The following is a 21216-nucleotide window of genomic DNA, read 5'->3' on the forward strand; positions in this document are numbered from 1 at the left end:
AAAAATATCATGAATTTGAAAGAGAAAGTTTTTAGATTTGAAACCAAAAGCATGATTCATGAATACAAAATTAATAATTTGGACTCTACCAAAAATAGGAACTTTTGTGTTTCAAATGAGATCATTAAGACAATTACAAAGCAAGTCATAGGCTGGGAGAAAGTGCTCACAAATCATATATTGGATAAAAAACTTTGATCTCAATATTTAAGGACTTCTTACAACTCAATTACAAGACAACTCAACTAAAAAATAAACATTACACTAAAGATATATTAATGGTTAATAAGCACATAGAAAGATGTTCAACATTGTTATTAGTTAGGATAATGCACATTCACACCACAATGAGACACAGTTACACAATCACTAGAGTGGCTATAATCATAAAGATAGAAAATATAAAATATAGTTAAGGTTGTAGAAAAACTGGTATACTTACAGATTGCAGGGAGGAATATACAAGGTGCAGCCGCATTGCAAAACAGTTTAGCAATTTTGAAAAAGTTAAACATAAATTTATGTTTAATATGATATGTTATTTTCATGATGTTATGCTATTAATATGTGTTGTGTTTAATATGATATATTATTACTTTAAATACGACCTTGCAAATTAAGTCCTGGAAATCTACCCCACTGAAGTGAAAATATATGGACAAAGTCAGGCATGTGACTATTCATAACAGCATTGTTTTTAATAATCCAAAATTAAAAATAATCCAAATGTCTAAATGTCCACTGGTGAATGGTACACAATAGGAGCTACATTTTTACAATGAAATATTATTCAGCAATTAAACTTATTGTAACATTGATGCTGTTAATATATGGATGAACTTCAAAAATATGCCAAATTTAAGAAGCTAGACTCAATTACATTTTTATGATTCCATTTATATGATATATTCAGAAAAGGTAAATTGATCGAGTCAGGAAGTTTGGTGATTGCCCTAGGCTGGAGCTGGGAGCTTGAATTAACTCTCAATGGGCACGGGGCAAGTGATGGAATTATTGTAAAATTGGTTTCCGTGATGGCTGTACAACTCCATAAATTTGCTAAAAATGATCAAATAGCACTTTTTTTTTTTCATTTTTCTGAAGCTGGAAACAGGGAGAGACAGTCAGACAGATTCCCGCATGCGCCCGACCGGGATCCACCCGGCACGCCCACCATGGGGCGATGCTCTGCCCCTCCGGGGCGTCGCCATGTTGCGACCAGAGCCACTCTAGCGCCTGGGGCAGAGGCCACAGAGCCATCCCCAGCGCCCGGGCCATCTTTGCTCCAATGGAGCCCTGGCTGCGGGAGGGGAAGAGAGAGACAGAGAGGAAAGCGCAGCGGAGGGGTGGAGAAGCAAATGGGCACTTCTCCTGTGTGCCCTGGCCGGGAATCGAACCCGGGTCCTCCGCACGCTAGGCCGACGCTCTACCGCTGAGCCAACCGGCCAGGGCTCAAATAGCACTTTTAAAATGAGTGAATAATATGTTTTCATTGTATTTATATCCCAATGTTTGTAGTTATTTCCAAATGACATTGCATGTGTTTTATTTTCAGCCTTTCTGTTCTGTAATTCACACTAGAAATCTATCATATCAGCTTCTTGTTAATCTCCTTCATTGTTTTTGTTACCTATGTCATTCATTTCTACATTTTTTTGTTTGTTTTTGTTTTCTCTTTACATTTGATTGGTTGCTTATTTTACAGTGGATTGAGCGATACCAAATTTTAACATTTGACATTTCATGACAAGGGTTTTAAATATATTAATGACCCTTTCTCTCAAGATCTGTACTTGAAATGCTTCCATTTGTCATGCTTTGCCAAACATTTCTTAATTTTTCTCCCTTTCAAAGTTATTTAGTCATAAATAATTTTATTTTCAAATTAAGTGATACTTTTTTTCATTTTAAATAAACTCTTAATTTTATTGAATTTTAGGCAGAAAACATAGACAAGATAATATTGATCCTTTGGAGTTTTTTGTGTTTTTTTTGTACTTTTCTGAAGTTGGAAATGGGGAGGCAGTCAGACAGACTCCCGCATGCGCCCGACCAGGATCACCCGGCACGCCCACTAGGGGGCGATGCTCTGCCCATCTGGGGCATTGCTCTGTGGTGACCAGAGCCATTCTAGTGTCTGAGGCAGAGGCCATGGAGCCATCCTCATTCCCCAGGCCAACTTTGCTCCAATGGAGCTTTGGCTGCGGGAGGGGAAGAGAAAGACAGAGAGTAAGGAGAGGGGAGGAGTGGAGAAGCAGATGGGCACTTCTCCTGTGTGCCCTGGCCTGGAATTGAACGTGGGACTCCTGTTTGCCAGGCCAGTGCTCTACCACTGAGCCAACCGGCCAGGGCCGATCCTTTGGAGTTTTTGAAGGCTTTCTTGTGTCCTAGTAAATATTCTACTTTAATAAATGTTTCCTATGTTCTGGAAAAAATATTTATTTTGTTTCTTGGATGTAGTTTTCTATGAAAAGCTAATGGTTTAAGCATTTTATTTTTTTCCTCTTGATATATTAGATTCTGAAAACTATGTGCCAAACTCTCACTCCAGTTACTGATCTGTCTATCCCATTCTGTTGGTTGTTGACATATTTGTTGTTGTTGTTGTTTTTTTAATTTTTATTTATTTATTTATTTATTCATTTTAGAGAGGAGAGGGAGAGACAGAGAGAGAGAGAGGAGAGACAGAGAGAGAGAAGGGGGGGGAGGAGCTGGAAGCATCAACTCCCATATGTGCCTTGACCAGGCAAGCCCAGGGTTTTGAACTGGCAACCTCTGCATTTCCAGGTCGACGCTTTATCCACTGCGCCACCACAGGTCAGGCGGTTGTTGACATATTGAGAGCCTGTATTATTAGGTGAATTTATGCTCATGATTATTATACCTTCTTTTCCCTTCTTCTTTTTACTTTATATAATGTTCCTTTTTTAACTTAGGATACATTTTAGATTCAATTCTGTATTTTAAATATTAATCTGGCTGCTTCCGCTCATTTATTTTTACCTTGTATATCTTTTTTTATCCTATTGTTTTAATATCTGAGTGCCTTTTCTTTTTAATTTTTCTCTTGTAATCTTATTTTTAAAATTCAATCACAAATTGTTTTTTAATTTGTGGGGTTAGTCCACTTACATTTTTTGTTATTTGTTATACTAGGAGTTGGTTTTCCCAATTTTCATATATTTAGTTACTAGACTTTTTTTTGTGGCAGAGACAGAGAGAATAAGAGAGAGGGACAGATAAGGACAGATAGACAGGAAGGGAGAGAGATGAGAAACATCAATTCTTCGTTGCGGTTCCTTAGTTGTTCATTGATTGATTTCTCATATGTGCCTTGACCGGGGGCTACAGCAGACCGAGTGACCCATTGCTCGAGCCAGTGACCTTGGGCTCAAGCAGGCAAGCCTTGCTCAAACCCGATGAGCCCATGCTCAAGCCAGTAACCTCAGGGTCTTGAACCTGGGTCCTCCACATCCCAGTCCAACACTCTATCCACAGCACCACTGCCTGGTCAGGCGTTACTAGACTTTTTAAAAAAATTATTTTTAAAAGTAGTTTCTTCCTAAAAAAAAAAAAGAAAGTAAGCAGGGAGGGAGGGAGGGAAGGAAGGAAGGAGGGAAGGAGGGAAGGAAGGAAGGAAGAAAGAAAAGTATTTTCTCCCCTCAGATCTTTAATGGCTGGCTCCTTCTCATTCATCTCATTTCACCCCAAATATTACCATGGCAGAAAGATCTTTTTTGACACTGTATTTAATATAGTCATTCTTCTGGATACTATCAGATTGTTCATATCATGTAGCACTTACTATACTTTTAAATTATTTGTATTAAAAGTATTTTCTTTCTTCCAGCTTTTTGTTCGTGATTTAAATGTAACATATCTTTTGTTGTTCTTATGACTACCCTCAGTCAAATATCTGTATTTATAATTTATCACCATTGCTAATGTCTGTTATTGCTAATATATCTATCTTTTCTAAATATTTTAGCTCTCTCAGCTCATTTTGTTAAAATTGCATAAACCTATACAGCTTTGTTATTGACCAGATTTCAGATTTGAGTTGCTGTTGCTGTTTCTCTTCTCTCACTTGATTTTTCATTAATTCTAGAGATGTTCCCTGTTTCTTCAAATATTCATCCTATGTATGTTTGCCTCCCTTTGGGGCTTTCTAATTTTGTTCTTTACTTTTTTTAGATTTAAAAAAAATTTCAGTCTTTCTTTGTTTTCTATGAGAGCTTCCTAATCTGATCTTGTGGTTCACAAATTCATTATGTGTTTGTGCCTGTCTTGTTTCATTCTTTATATTGGTTTATTTATTACCATTTAAATATCAAAAGCTTCCACTTTATTCTTCCTTTATAACTTTTTTTTTTTTGCTTTATGTTGCAGGTATCTTCCTTACCTTTCTAAAGCATAATTACACCCTCAATAAATTATCTTTCTACCCAGTCCAGTAATTCTGCTTTGATTGGTACTAAATATTGTTCATATGACCATATTTTTTATGTGGTTTTACTCCGCAGATATACAGATATTTTCACTGTAATATTCGATGTGGCTTTAGTTTTCTTTTTCCTGCTAAAGTGAGTTAGATAATATTCAAGGTCACGTTTTAGTTGCTTCCTCTTCCGGTCGGTGTTCCGTAAGGACAGGAAGAGGGGCAGTCCCACAGCTGAAGGTCCTCACACCCCAGTTTGCCATCACTCTGGCAGGTCAGGACTCCGTCCTCAAGCTCTCAGGAACTGCCAGCGTTAGGAAGAAGTGTCCTCTGTAGGTTGTGATCCACCGGCCCTTGGGGTTTGGAGGAGGAGGAGGAGGAGATGTAAATGCTTGCACCTGTTCCCATCGCCTCCCAGCTGGGCTTTTGTTTAGCTCTGTCATCACTCTAACACCTGTGACCTGGTATGCTGCTGTTGACTTTTCTGCTGAAGGTGGAGAGCCGTGATTGTGGAGGCTAATAACTTCCATTCATATTGCTGTTGCTCCTATAGTTTCAACAGAAATGAGAGAAAACCAGCAGCTTTCCTGCTGTTTTTTTTATACTCCATCTGTACTTCTCGTCTTTCTGCCCACTGAACAGAAAAATCTAGTACCTATCACAAATCCTTGGCAATGGAGTTCTCTATGCCTAGAATTTTCTCCCCTCAGATCTTTAATGGCTGGCTCCTTCTCATTCATCTCATTTCACCCCAAATATTACCATGGCAGAAAGATCTTTTCTGACACTGTATTTAATATAGTCACTCTTCTGGATACTATCAGATTGTTCATATCATGTAGCACTTACTATACTTTTAAATTATTTGTATTCATTGCCCATCTATTTCCATTAGAATATATATTTCTTAGAGCATGTATTTCTTGTCTTTCTTTCTTATTTTATTGATTGATTGTTTTGCTGAGGCAGTGGGAGTGGAATGCCAAGAGCCTGGTGAATGCGCAGTGGATTTTAAGGAGTAAATGAAAACTGAATGAATGAAAATAACACACATGGCCATTACTTAGCCTGTTTTCACTCTTTTTCTTTTATGTCTTCCTAAACGTATGACCTGAATAATGTGGTTTATTCTATAACTTTTCTCTTCTATTTTATTTTTTTCCCCTATTAGTTGGCTTCTAGGAATGTTTCTCAATGTAATCAAATTCATTATTTATTTGTCTTTATCCTACTTTTATTTTTTAAATTGAACAAAATACTATATCACAGGTCTCTATTTTAAATGTTTCATATCTATAATTGAAATATTTTATTATGACAAGAAAAACATCAAAAATTTTATTTTGCGATGGAATATCATAAAGAAAAAATATCTGGTTTTATTGTCGATTTTAGTTAGAAAGTAAAATCAAGTTAACGCTGCGTCTTTTTTAGTTACTTTGTGTCACAATAGTGAATTGCCAAATGATGTTTCATCAGTATTCATTCGATCTTCAACTTAGATCATCAGTGTGGATAGGCTGTGAATTCCCATTTTTCAGCTGAGGAAAGTGAAATTCAGAGAGATGAAGGAACTGGGTAGCCAATCTGAGATTTAAATGCTAGTCTTCAGTTATTACCTAGTGCTGTTGTGTGTCTCACCACTCAGGTTTGTCCCTAACTATGTCAGATTACTAGAATTGTGATCTGGGGATTTCTCCCATTATCCCTGAAAGGTGTTTAGTTTTATTGGCTTGATTATCAGTAGAGAAAATAACAGTGTCAAAAACAACAACAATAAATGATTATGATACACTAGGCACAGTTTTAAATGCTGTGCATGTATTAATATATTTAAATCTCTTTACAATCCTGAGAGGTTGCTAACATTATATGCCTTTTGCAAATGAGGCTACTAAAGCACAGAAGGGTTAGGTAACTTTACCAGATCACACAGCTCGTAAGTGGCAGAGTTAGACCTCTGAACCTAACAATCTTGCTCTCACTACCCTAATCTGCAATAGTAGAAACTTTAACGCAGCTTATAGTTTACAGAGAGCTGTCAAATCTTATCTCCAACCACATTCTATAAAGAAGGCAGGCAGGGTTTGGTAGGTAAGCAGTACAATACTGTTTCAGAGAGGTGATTTGGTCTATGTCACATAGACAGCAAGTGGCTAAAATTATACTGAAATTCTTACTTCAGAAACCTTTTCGTCTGAAATCTAATTATACCTCTGTTCATGAACCATGTTTTATTATCCATGCTTTTATTAGCTCATGACAGTCTCCTTGATATGTGTTTGTTTTCTAGTGAGTTATATTGTTGTGGACTTCAAACATTAACCGAATCATATGCCTCAGGACTATTTGATCTCGTACTGTTTTGATGTTCTTTGATCACGTCTCTTGCAGTTGAATTGCGATGATTTCCGCAAAGGAGAAAGAGATGGGGATTTTTTCTGTCCTTTCGACAGTGCAGCTGTCTGTGGCACAGATGGGAAAACATACAGCAGCAGGTGTACCCTCTGTGCTGAGAACTTGTGAGTATTCCCTGCAGCAGGCTTTCTCCCCAATGCGTGTTCTCTGTATAATTACATGGCACACTGTTTCTTATGGTCTTTAATAATTCATTTTGTGAGAGTCAGTCACTCATGAATTATTAGAACCACTTCTTTTACTACACTTAAACGAAGAAATATTTATAAAGCTTTATAATTTGCAAAGAACTTTTGAGTGCTATTTATAGATGTTATCACTGTCTCTGTGAAACAGAGAGATATATTTCTATATACTTACATACACAATCAAATATCTATACATACATACAGTAGTATACTACACACATTTATCTATTTTCTGTCTATCTTTTTCTGAGCATGTTCATTTGCACAGAGAATTATTTAATCACCAATATATTTATGAAGTGTTCGGTGATTTATAGTATTAGAGTAGGTAATTGGGACTTTTCATGTTGACTTCTTCCCATTTATTTGGCCTTCGCCACATCACTGAAGCATCTTGCTGTCCTATATTTTGTCCTCATTTGGTTCTTTCTCCACCCTCAACACCAGGTTTAGTTATTGATTGTCTTCAAACCACAAGATAGCATACCTGCTTTGCAGGTTCTGGCTGGTGACCTCGATCTTGAATTGTCTGCTCTTCAGTGTTTGCAAATATAACAACCAATGTTTGAGAAGGCTAGCAAGGGAAATGCTAAATATTCGGTCTTGAAGGTTCTGAAAGCTTTATCCCTCCTGGTAACAGGTCTCTTAACTACAATACAACTGAACTAAATTACTCTGACCTCTCCCATGACTAAAAATACACTCTCAAATACCTTCAACGCTTTCCAAGGGTCAACACAAAGAAATAGGGAACAAAAACAGACATGAAAAGAATATGTATTTTGTACCACTGCACATTTATTTCCCTCTCTGTCTCATGTTGGGGATCCTGTGAGAGATTCTTTAAATCGGTGGTTCAGGTGAAAGTTTTCTCTCCTAATTTATGGTGTACTTCTTTTATTGGACAGCGTGAGTCAGACTGCTCGATGCATTTCTTTCTTAGATCTGTCCACTAGAAGTCTCAAGGATCACATTAGAATTTAAGTTGTTTTCCTTAGCTGATAATGTTTTGATATAATTCTTATCTGAACCTTTTAACAACTTAGTTTTGTCTTGTTTGTATTCTATTTTTATTGTTATACAAATGCTTTAGTTGTAAGCTGCCTTATCTTTCTAGCAAATAGGAAGTGTATCCTTAAGGTTCTGTGTTTTCAGAAATGCTTTAAAGTTCTGTTAGACAAAATAAGATTAATTCTTAGGATTTTTATGTACATCCCATAAAAAAACAAAACAAATTATTAGCATAACCCAGATGAAGAACGATATAACAGGATGCTAGATAGTATAAACTTATAAACTTGAATTTGTTTATTGAAACCAACACCATCAGCAACAACAAAGTACCTGCATCTAATATATACATAGTTACAGCTTTGCTTTTTCCCACACTTCTGCTATGGATCCCCTCTGGACATAGGGAAAGTGTTCTGGAAACGACACAGGTGTGAATCTTATTGTCCTGCCAATGTGATTTTATTCCTTTGATTTCAAGTTATAAATATAGACTCTCCTTAGAGTAAGTAAAGAAGGTAATGTGTTACCTGTTGTCAAGAGCTCTGAGTCATAAAGCAATGATGATAAATTAACACTTGAATGATGAGAAGTTCTGTGATACTAAACTGCTGTGTCTACTAACTTTGAATTCCAGTAAAGCCAAGTCACAAGTTGGCATAAAAAACGAAGGGGAATGTGAACGCAGTAACGTAGAGCAGGTAAGGACAAATGTCAACGTGATGGGAAGCACTATGGTGCTGGCTGTGAAGACAAAGAAGATGCTTTTTTCTTCCTTCTCCGGTGGGGTGGTTGGAAGTCATTGTTACTGTACTTGAACCAGGATTCTGCTTGTTTGATTGAAAGCAATTGATAGTTTCTGAAACTAGACCAGGTTACTTTGGTAGTTAGATCTTTCAGCTCTATTTCAGCTTCCCATGAAAATAGAAGGAAGGAAGGAAAGGAGGGAGGGAGGGAGGGAGGAAGGAAGGAAGGAAGGAAGGAAGGAAGGAAGGAAGGAAGGAAGGAAGGAAGGAAGACGGAGGGAGGGAGGGAAAGAAAACGAGTTAAAAGGAAATTATATGTGTAATAGATAGAAAGGTTACTGCACTTCAGTCACTTAATCTAAGTTGAAACCCCAGCATTATCACTTGCTGTCAGAAGACCTTGAGCAAATTACATACTTAACTATTCCGTTCCAATGTTCCCATATCTAGAAATGAGATTTGAATTAAATAGCTTCTTTTACCCTAAAATTCTGTGAGCCTACGATGTTAGGGGAAGAAAGTGAATGTCACATTTGAGTTTTTCACACTGAATGATTTTCCTAAGTCAAGGTTTGGTGCCCTTTTTATATGCACTTGAGGTTACCTCCCACTAAGACATTTAGCATATATTTTAAATCTCCCTTAGTCTGTGTCCTCCTGAAGATAGTGAGAAAGTTGAGGGCAAGGATCGTGTTCTACCTTAGTTCTAGCACACAGTAGGCTATCCATATTTACTAATAAAGAAATAAACAAGTAAATGAGCTCCATACTGATCCACGTGAATTATGCTTCTGCACATCTGAGACTACTCCAGGTGGCCGGTATGCATTGACTAGAGAGGCACCGAGTTCTATAAAACTTCTGAGAACAGGGTTGTAAGTATGACAGTCAAGGTGGCAAATGTCCAGTTTCTTTCCTTGTTCTAGGACCTTTGTAGCGCCTTTCGGCCTTATGTGAGGGATGGAAGACTTGGATGCACAAGGGAAAACGATCCGGTTCTTGGTCCCGATGGAAGGACGCATGGCAATAAGTGTGCGATGTGTGCTGAGCTGTTGTGAGTATCACCGTCCTGGGCGGGGCGGGCCGGGTAGTCAGGCCCGATAGGGATGCACTTGGCTGCTGTCTCAAGAACCACTCCACAGAGAGAGCAAGTTCTTCTTCTGAGGCATGCAAGCCTTTGTCTTCACACAGTGAAGACAGAGTGGCTTTTCTCTGTAATTCATTTCAACTACGAAGTTTCTTAAAAGGAGAGGATGAGATGGTTCGGTTAGTTATTAAATTCAAGGCTTAATTTGTTTAATTATAATGACTTGAAAATGCACAATGTTTTTTATAAGGCATAATGTTTTAAAATTTAAAAACCACTTTCATATGGAATAACTCAGACCAGTCATTGGATAAGCAGTGCTTTATTTTGGCATTTATAGAGACTCTTACTAAAATGACAGCCTAATTTAAAATAATAATAATGATAATGATAATGATAATAATAATGTTATGTGGCTGAATTCATTTTAAGTATAAAAGGTGGAATTTATGAAAGGGAAGAACTGTTGGGTTAATGTTTTTCTGGGTGCCTGTCATGGCCCCAAGCATGGAGACCCAGCTCTGAATACCATCCAATGAGTCTTTAATATTCCAGGTGTTAAACAAGGTATAAACTCTCTAATCGTATGCCAGCAAGCCTTAAAGTGCTCTATATTCATCACTGGGATCTTTATAATCAGGACAGAGAACGATTTACAGATTAATAAACTTCACACCTGCCTTTGAAAATTACAGTGCTCCGTTGTAGAATTCAAGGGCATGTCCTATCAGGTTTACAAAACAGTGATGATAATTGGTTTCTAGACAGGAAATTAGCCTGATTTCCACTTTTGAAAAAAATCTGGAGACATGTGCTTTTACAGTTCAAAACCTGCACTCATTCTGTGACTTTGTTTCTTTTCATGCGCTAGCTGAAACAGAGAATTTGACCCTTTTCACTCCTGGTTTGTTTTTCTGTATGATGAAGATTATAATGTAGGATGAGACTGCACTTAGATAAAAATGCCATGAAAGAACTTAGAAACTCAGCTTCGGGTAGGTTTTATCCACAATGATGCTTTTACATGAAGGCAAACAAATACTTTACACGGTCTAAAGAAGCATACATACATAGGGTGTGGATGACAATATTTCACATACTCCGTTTGGTTTCACCTTGTCACGGCATTGTTTTAGAGCTCTTGGTTCTGCCTGTTGGAGAGACTTTTCCTGACTATCTTCTATTTGTCAATCAAGGTTTCACACCCATCCCCGTTGTCCAGAACAAAGCTTCTAATTGACTGTCAGTGAGTCAGTTTCACACCCTTCCTTATCTTTAGCAATTTTCTGGCTCAGGCATTCAAGACAGCGAAAAGCTTGTCCCGTGTGAGCGGATCAGGTTAACTAGTTAGGGTGGAGGATATGAAAGTTCTTAGCGCAGAACTAGACACTGAAAATACCATCGAGCCATAAACTGACCAACTGTTTTCTTTCTTTGAACAGCTTAAAAGAAAAGGAAGAAAATGGCAAGCGACCAGATGAAACCAGAACTTGGCGAAGTGCTGAAAAGGTAAATTACTCACCACCAACACAATTTGGTTCTTGTGGCTATAAATATTAACAAACATAGGCTTGATGTTCCAGGTAATTTACCGATATTGTTGTCCATCATTATCACGTTGAATTATTTCCCGTAATTTCACAATTCCCCTAGTTCATGATTCCTACTCTATTTTTATTAAATTTATTTTTAAAACAGTGTCCCCCCCTAAAGCTCAAAATAGGAAATTTTCATCTTAAAAAAAAAAAGAATTCAAGCCAGAAAGTTTATGCAAATTAAATTCTGCTTCATTTCCATCAGACTTCTCTTAGGCTTCATGTAAATTAATCTCGCTTTGAATAAATTATAAAAAAAATGCAACATAATATAAATTAGACAGGAATAATTTTGAAAATGATTCTAGAGTCTTTTGAACAATATTACCACTGGTATATTTTGTATATAATCCCATTGACAGAAATTGGAATTATTCACTTTTCCATTATGTTTTCTACATTCAGTGAAGCTTTTGCTTCTGTTAAACAAAAAATCTCAAACAAATATTGAGATTGTGGTTTTAAAAATAAACTTAAAATTAATTTTTTTGCTCAACACCTCCATCCCCCCAACTAATGCCACCCCACCCAACAGCTGTCGGCCTGAATTCTGACTATGAGTCTGCCTCTAAGTTTTTAGAATTTTTTACATGATTTAACTTGTCATTTAGATGAAAATATTATTCATTTTGTTAATAGAATAGGCATTGTAAGTAATACAGCCCAGATTTCTTAATTCACCACGGTTATTAAGCCTACTTTTAATGAAAGTGACACAGTCACTTTGCGAAATGACTAGCTTTTTGTTGAGAAGTCAGAATACCTGAGTTTTCACCTTAGTACTGTCATGATCTGCGTGTGTGAAACCAAGCAAGCCATCTCTTCTCTCTGGGCCTCAATTTTCTTGTCAGTAAAATGAGAAGGTTGGATAAGTGATCTCATTCTGCTATCCTGTTGGGTAGGGATCTATGTCTTGCACCTTTTTGTGCTAATACAAGTGTACTATTTTTGTAAATTGTAGGGCATATGTTTTCCTAAGGGAGAGACAGGTCCAGTATATGGTAGTCAAAGGCCTGACCTTTCACTTTATAATGCTGTTCAATGAAGCAAATTTCCCACCCTACATAGGGTATTCAGTATTTCGGTTAAGAAACATGAAACATTCAGAGTTGTCAACAATTTGTTCAATACTCACTGAACTTTGAAAAGCAGTTCTTTTGTGACCGTTGTTAAATTTCAGCATAGGCCCTGGCCAGGTAGCTCAGTTGGTTCGAGTGTCGTCCCGATATGCCAAGGTTGCAGGTCAGGGCATGTGCAAGAATCAACAGATGAATATATTTATATAAATAAGTGAACCAAATGGAACAATAAATCAATGTCTCTCTCGTGTGCTCGTTCTCTAAAAAAAAAAAAATCAATAAATAAAAATTCTTAAAAATAAACAAAAAATAAAACCTTGGGTCATCTTGTGGTAGTCAGCATTGTATTACTCATAAATGTAGAGAGTTCTTTTCCCTTGTCTTTCATCACATCTCAGCTACTTTTCCCTCATCTTCTCCATGGCTGGGGTCATTGGACATGATTATGTTAAGTAGGACTGCTTTATAGCGATGGCTCAATATCTGCTCCATAATTAAATTGTCTGTGGGTTGCTCACAGAAGTATTTCTTCAGGTGAATCACAACTAATAAACTGAAATTATCATTGTTCCTCTATGGGAATCGCTTAGCATTGATTTTATTACCATGTTATGATTACCAGGTGACTGTCTTCTATGTCTGTATTCCTAGATTGTCACAACCAGGAAGGTGGGAGCACACCCATTGCTCCACCAAAAGCAAATATTTTCTTAGAAGGTAATTAGGATTCTCTTTTTAAAGGATCCTAATCAAACATATGTTATTAAAAAAGAAAATATCAGAGAGCTCAGATCTAGAAAGGTCCCAAAGGGCATCTTTTCCAGAAACCTCACTGTGTAGGGGATGGGATTTGAGTCTCAAAGGTGATGGAACTTTGCTATGGTCATTCCATGAGTTTGAAGTCCAGTCTAACTGCCCAGGTCTTCTGATTCCAAACCACACTCTTTATGCCCAGGTTTACATGGCTGAAATGGGAAGATGAAGGTCTCACAATTGAAGAAAAGCTGAAGGGGGGCATTTTTTTGTAGATTATATTACAGTAATATATGTCATCACAAAATGTATTTGTTGACATAGAGATTTCCAAGCTTACAGTAATTTAAGGTATGTGTGTGTATGTAAATTTAACCTCCAGCAAATAATAAAGTTTTCAAAACACAAATAAAAACCTGAAAGTACTGAACCAAAAAGCATTAAGAAATCTGAGTATAAAACTTCCAGATTTGGGGAGGGGGGGTAATCACCACCGTTTTAAGGTTTTCTAAATAAACATTTATCTTGATGTTCTGCTTTTCTAACGTGGGGAGTGAATGAGAATTAGATTCACTTTCTCTGAGGTGTCCACCTATAATATTAGACATAAACATTTCTAAAGGAGACATTTCACATCTATAAAGGAGAAATTTCACAATGTAATTACTATTTCTTATTAATTCTCATTCATATGTTATACGTGTTTCCCAATACCTTTGAGACCTGATGCTCTTTGACTCTGAACCCTTGGTGCACGTTTTCTGTATTAAAATGTGGAAGAGTATTCCATGTAATGACTTGTCTCTTTCAAGGATTTTTGCAAGGAATATGAAAGCCAAATGAGGAATGGAAGACTTTATTGTACACGGGAGAGTGACCCAGTCCGTGGCCCCGATGGCAGGATGCATGGCAACAAGTGTGCCCTGTGTGCGGAAATTTTGTGAGTATAGCTGTGGCTTTTCTGGATGACCCAGGAGGTGAAATGGAGATTGAGTGGAATGATGAGTAAGAACAGTGTTGGGCTGAAGATTTGTTGTTCAGAATTTTCATAGCAGCTTTATGTTCTCTACAAGCCATAATACCGCTAAGTAGATCCTAATAATGGGTGTCTGTTTCTGAGTACAAATGGATTGTGTTTTCCAGTCGGATTACAAAATACTTAATATTTAATACTTAACATTAAGACTTAACTGGATTACAAAATACTTAACGGTTTCTCTCATGAAGGTTGTAAGCCTTTCCATGAGGTAGTCATAATACAAAATAAGGGTAAAAGCAGGTACCAAAACTTTGATTGTTTCCTTCAGTAATTATCCCATTGTGAAAGAGTCCTATTTTTTTTTTCAGATCCTGAACTCTCTGAGTTCTTTTTCTATGCCCTCCTAAGCCAGCTTGTCTCAGTCTTGGCCAGCTAATGTCTTCTCTTCTGTGGATTGCATTTCAACATAATCCTCCTTTGGATAAGACCTCCTAAAATCTCTAATTGAAATCCAATCCTTATAACTCTTAATTATTTTATTTCATAACAATCACTGCAATTGGTAATGGGATAATTATTTCTATGACTACTTGTTGACTGTCAGTCTTCACTGCTGGGCTCTATGTTCCAAAAGGCAGGGCCTGTGTTTCTTTTGTGTACTACTGTGCTGTATGCCCAGGGCCCAGGCTAATGCTTGCCAGAAAAATAGTTACTAAGTGAATGTTGAATGAATGTATGAATGAAGATTGCTGCAGTCAGGAAGCATAAGGCTAAATAGCAAAAGTAAGCCATGTTTTTACATATATACAGTGCAAGATCAAATGAAAATGTCCCATCGGAGGCGAATATTCAGATATTAAAATACGGTGACTGATGTAGAACTCATTTTCACTTTGAGGTCTGAGATATCTTCTTAAAGGAAGGAGAATGTAAGCTGGGGAGATTGAAAAGAAAAAAAGATGACAAAAATATAGATCATTACAATGGAAGGAAATGATATATATATATATATATATATATATATATATATATATATATATATATATGTAGGCAAAATGAAAGACAGGGGTTCTTTGGGGAAATAGTGGAGATTTCAATTTGATAAGGGACTTTAAGGTGATTGAAAAGCTTTTGTACAAGAACTCAGGAATACTTAGCTGTTTTTCCGCTTGCACCTAACACAAAGATTTGAAGCATCATAGTAATTTGTTTATGCTTCTTCCTCCAGTAAACAGCGTTTTTCAGAAGCAAAAAATAAGGCAGATGAAAATCTGAGGAAGGCTGAAGAAAAAGTTAAAGTAAAAAGAGAAATTGAGGTGAGGATGAGTCTGATCAATCTAGTTATGACTTTTGGGGTGTGTGGGTGTGCGCATTTAACTAACTTATACTATAGTTATTTTTTCATAAGATTTACATGAATAACATGATAGCTATGGCATAACAATTTTTAAGCTCTATGTGGAGGAAATTAATCAAGTCCTAAACGTTTTATTTTTATTCTTAGTTCCTCTTTTTCAATTTTTTTTTTGTAAAGAGAATCTAAAAATTTATAAGCAGAGAACTATATCGAAACTTTTTTTGTTTTCATTATTCAGAAACTCTGCAGTGAATATAAGGGTCATTCCAAGAATGGGATACTTTTCTGTACCAGAGAAAATGACCCAGTTCGGGGTCCTGATGGGAAAATGCATGGCAACTTGTGTTCCATGTGTCAAGCCTTCTAGTGAGTATAGACTTGGATTGTCAAGGGGAAAAGGGGCCTTACAGCTAAACTGACAGAACCGGCTGGTTTCACAGATGAGGAAACTATAGCTGGAAACAAGGGAAGGAGCTGAATAAGTTACACAGAAAATGTTAGTAATAGAGCTGGGAGCAAGTACGGGAAGCTGTTGATTCCAAGATGTCTGTTTTGCCCTGTCACTCATTCTCCTAGCGCCGGAACACCCTGACAACCATGAGCTTGTACAAATATCACATTCTTCCTACTGCTGAAATGTCAGGTGGGAACCTGCTGTACAAGTTTATAGGCATCTTCCAGAGGGCCGAGGGCCCAAAGTTAGCACGTAATGTAGAAATTGATTACTAGCATTAAAGTTGCTCAAGACAAAACCATGAACCCTTATAAAACTGTCAATGTTACTTTATAGAACATTTCTCAGTAAGTTAGAATTGACAGTTTGCTTTCAGAAATTGGAACTGCTCTCAGTTTATATGATTGAGCTTAGTCTAAGTAATTGATTTAAATTTAGAATCAATGACCTTCTGATTGATAACTGTGTATGGTTGAAGTACTACTACGCATACCATGCAATTCTATTGTTCAAAACAAGTTTAGGATCATTTGATTTATCATTGGATGGTCTGATTCTACCCACCCTACATTTTTTCTTTAGATAACACAACCATGAGTAAGCAACACATTTAAGTTGAATTAATAAGGTTAGGATGTGCATGATGGGGTAGATAGATCATAGACCTGAGGGAAGAGACCTTGACTAATTGTAGTCATATCCTAAAAGTATAGCAGAAGTCCTCTCTGACTTACTTCCTGTCAGTAAAACAAGGGGACCGGTTGATAGGCATTGTTAAGGTTACTTCCAGCCTCCAGGTGTCATGTCACCAGGGTCCCAGTTTTGATCATCTCATTCATGGACATTATTGCTGATTCTTTTCTGACCACAGGCAAGAAAGGTAGTTTATAGAAAGCGAGTTTTCCAGATCCACAATTACTATCTTTCTTTCAGTATTAAGCAGGAACTAAGAAGCAGTTATGGTATCTTACCATCCTGGAGGCTCTTTGGTTGTTTCTCATTGGTCTGGAGTGATTCAAGAACACACTGGCTTCTTTCAAAGGAGGGAGGACAGATTAGCAATGCAGGAATGCGGAGAAACCATTACTTGTATTTGGTCCTATGGCTTTTCTCGTTTTCTCTCATTCAGCCAAGCACAAATGGAAGAAAAGAAAAAGGCAGAAGCAAGAAATAAGAGAGAACCTGAAAAAGCACCTTCATTTGCAGTGAGTTGACTCCGTCCAATAAGTCCTACTTGGCATGTTTATTTGAGCAACTTTCAGAGAACCTAAAGGTTGGAATATTGTCCTGTAAAAATAGCCAGAAGATCTCAACATTCCAGTCTGGGGATGACATTGACAGGAATGCTCTGGGAGCTAGATCAGTGCTTGCTGCTTCCGAGACTAACCCTGTATAATAAGCATAACTTATCCGATGCCTGCAACACCGAGTTCTAGTTTCATCCCTCACAGGCTGTGCTGGCTTTTGCTTACTGCTTTTCAGAGATTCTACATGTATATTTTCTATAGAAGAATTTTTGTTATTTCACATCTAAGAGGGGATAAAAATACCTCGGTCCCACACAGCAAAAAAACCAAAAGCATGATTTTTTACCTCTGAAATGTCACAATATTTGTTTTGTTTCCATAGCCTATGTAAGTTATTATGACCTATTGTTTAGATCAGTGGTCCCCAACCCCCGGGCCACAGACCGATAACGGTCCGTGGGTCATTTGGTACCAGTCCGCAAAGAAAGAATAAATAACTTACATTATTTCCGTTTTATTTATATTTAAGTCTGAACGATGTTTTATTTTTAAAAAATGACCAGATTTCCTTCGTTACATCCGTCTAAGACTCACTCTTGACGCTTGTCTCGGTCATGTGATACATTTATCCGCCCCACCCTAAAGGCCGGTCCGTGAAAATATTTTCTGACATTAAACCTGTCCGTGGCCCAAAAAAGGTTGGGGACCACTGGTTTAGATGACAGAAGTCCCCTGATTTTTCATCTAGGTTATATTCTATCTCTTTATCTCCCTAACACAACCATAGTAAAGTTTCAAAATATTAATCAGGTCTCAATACCACTCTGCTTAAAATCCACAAATAGTTTGTTATATATCTGATCAAGTACACAACTCAATCTCCTTGTCTCTCCTCTTATTTGTATTGGATTGTGACATCCTACTGTGTCTTATTTGTCCCCAACACTTAGCAACCGATGAGTGTTGTTTGTGGAATTGACATTGACATTTGAGAGAAACAGCTAAAACCCTGGGCTCAAAGAAACCTAACATTAGTTTCTGCTGATGCAGATGTTCCATCTGCTGCTTTGGATAGGAGTGAAATGGGTGTTTCAACTGATTTCTCTGTTTTGACAGGAGCTGTGCCGTGAGTATCGCAAGTTTGTGAGAAACAGCAGACTGCCCTGCACCAGAGAGAATGACCCCATCCAGGGCCCGGACGGAAAAATGCATGGCAACACCTGTTCCATGTGCGAGGTCTACTTGTGAGTAGAGCTCAGGGCTTCTGAAGGAGTGTGGAGATGGAGCAAAGAGATGTTTTCAAGCAACTGTGAATAATGCATTTTCCTCTTCAGTGCAGCATTCACTTCTAAGTGTCACATTTAAATAGCCTAACCCTATCACTTCTCGGCCTTTTGGCTAAGATCAAGTGTAAATAACCTAACCCCCCCCCCCCACACACAAAACCAAAGTAGCAAGCAGAGAGCTTTCAGATGATAATTATTGTGATGTAAAGAGGTACAGGATCATTTCTTTTAGAATATTTCAGAAAGAACATAGAACCTTTTCTTTTTCAGAAAAGAAAATGCTCTGTGATAACCTTACTCATTGCGTTTAGTTTTCTGAAGGATTATCAGCTGATATAGGAAGTGGATGAGATTACCTGTGAAATATCCATTGTGGTCCATGGCAAATTGGAGGTGATGTTATTTTAGCTCACTACCTTTCTACTCACTTAGTGTGACCTCAAGGAAGAGAATTAAAATGGATGAGGGCTATAGGGAGACAGGCTTGAGTGCGAAATAAAGACGGACTTGGCAGAAGATGAACAGTTAGAGAAAGAAAGGCTGTGTCAGGAACGGTAGTTTTCATGAGTTGGATGCCCATTACAGGGGTCTAAAGTATAACTAGAATCAATGCCATGATATGTCCCCTGAAACAAGCCTATGATTTATTTAAGTCTTATGATCTTTGTACAAAGGGTTACTCTGACTTATTTTTTATATGCAAGGATGTCTGGATTTAGGATTTAGTCACACAGTCTTCCCTGGTAGAAAGCAATATAACCCAACAGATTGACCCCCATAGTATTCAGGCCAGGGAAGCACGAAACATTTATTGGGTGGAAGTCAACACTGTGATCATGGAATCATCATAATCAACATTTACTGAATGCATAAAATCATCAGGTACTTGCTAAGAGCTCTGCTACCTAATCTTATTTAACCTTCACAGCAAAGATACAGAATAGGTTCTGTATTATTACAGGTTTTAGGTGGAAAAATAAAGGCCAGAGAGGTTGAGAATAATAGAAATATCAACACAGGAAAAGCAAAGAAAATTATAATATTTCCCCTGTGTGGGGTAGACAGGAAGTAATCATTTAGCAAAGCCATTATCAACTTCTACAAGGTCTGTTTGCCTGTATTTAGGCTTGTTTCGGTCTGTTTTGTTTTTGTTTTTTTTTTTTTTTACATCTCTATTCATCTTCTGGTGACAAGGAAGTAATTCTGCCACCTAGTGGCAAGCTCTGCTACTACCAGATACGTAATTTTCCAGTATGGAAAGAAAATGCTTCTGGAATTTTTTAGTTCATTTAGACTCATGATAAAGTTTAGATTAGTTTTCCTCTTAAAGAAGTATGAGAAACCTCAAAATTTTGGAGCTACTTTAATAATTTTATCCCATCACTAAAAAATGCCGTATCAAAAAGAAAGTTTTAACACCTCATATTTTATGGATATGTTAGCAAAGGGTATTGACTTTCTTAAGAATCATTCTTCCTTCTATAGCCTTTTCTTGGATACTTTCAAGCCATATGCAAACATGCTTTTGAACTTTTAAAACATTTTAACTTGATTAAATGAGCAAGTCTTACATTCCTCGGAACATATTAAAACATTTTCAAAAATTATTTTTTTTTCTGTCTATACAACAGGAGTGAATTATTTGTGTCATAGATTCAGTTCTGCTATAGCTTCGTTCACTGAACTCAGTTTGCAACGCTGTTAGTTATCCAAAATGGTTAAGAACTATCACTCTAACTTCATTTCCAACATGCCTGTTTGGGGTGAAGTCCCTATTAATAATGATCACAATGATGATGAGTGCCAATCACTTATATCAATAGTCCCCAACCCCCAGGCCATGGACCAGTACCGGTCCGTGGGCCATTTGATATCAGTCCACAGAGAAAGAATAAATAACTTACATTATTTACGTTTTATTTATATTTAAGTCTGAATGATGTTTTATTTTTTAAAAATGACCAGATTCCCTCTGTTACATTCGTCTAAGACTCACTCTTGATGCTTGTCTCGGTCACGTGATACATTTATCCGTCCCACCTTAAAAGCCGGTCCGTGAAAATATCTTCTGACATTAAACCGGTCTGTGGCCCAAAAAAGGTTGGAGACCACTGACTTATATCACATTTGTTAGTCATGTTATTATGGAGCAGATACTTATTCTAACTGCCTTGCATGTATCAACTCATTTCATGCTTACAATAGACTTATGGGAAAAGTATTCTTATCATCTCTCCTGCCCCTCCTCTACCTTCCCATTTAAAGGTGAAGAAACCACAGAGAGGTTCCAGAGGTTTTCTCTTAACTACCATGCTATATTGCCAGACTTGCCACAGATACAAAAGAATCAGCAAATAAGAAAGTTTTTGCAGTATATTTTCTGGGAAGCTAAATAGATTTACTCACTAAGGGACTTTCTCTTGCACCCCATTCTCTTGGGGAGAGATGAATTATTCTAATTCATTAGCCAATAAAATTACAATCTACTACTGTGTTTGGATCTTTAGGGTTGCTTGAGAATAATCAAAGCAATCAATGAACGATCAGCTTGCAAATGTGAAGGATCTGTTCTACTGCA

General features: G+C 37.2%; 1 protein-coding gene across 2 annotated transcripts in view; it reads left to right on the top strand.

The window, feature by feature from the left end:
* SPINK5 (serine peptidase inhibitor Kazal type 5) overlaps positions 1-21216 on the top strand; it is a 64131-nt gene that overhangs the window by 14072 nt on the left and 28843 nt on the right. For both annotated transcript variants that reach the window (XM_066272910.1, XM_066272911.1), the window contains exons 5-13: positions 6833-6960; positions 8693-8756; positions 9728-9855; positions 11331-11397; positions 14128-14255; positions 15523-15610; positions 15890-16017; positions 17235-17310; positions 18469-18596. In XM_066272910.1, coding sequence (XP_066129007.1) covers positions 6833-6960; positions 8693-8756; positions 9728-9855; positions 11331-11397; positions 14128-14255; positions 15523-15610; positions 15890-16017; positions 17235-17310; positions 18469-18596 — 935 coding nt within the window. The remainder of the gene's footprint in view (positions 1-6832; positions 6961-8692; positions 8757-9727; positions 9856-11330; positions 11398-14127; positions 14256-15522; positions 15611-15889; positions 16018-17234; positions 17311-18468; positions 18597-21216) is intronic.

This window comes from Saccopteryx bilineata, chromosome 4 (genome assembly GCF_036850765.1).
Source record: "Saccopteryx bilineata isolate mSacBil1 chromosome 4, mSacBil1_pri_phased_curated, whole genome shotgun sequence".
Classification (NCBI taxonomy): domain Eukaryota; kingdom Metazoa; phylum Chordata; class Mammalia; order Chiroptera; family Emballonuridae; genus Saccopteryx; species Saccopteryx bilineata.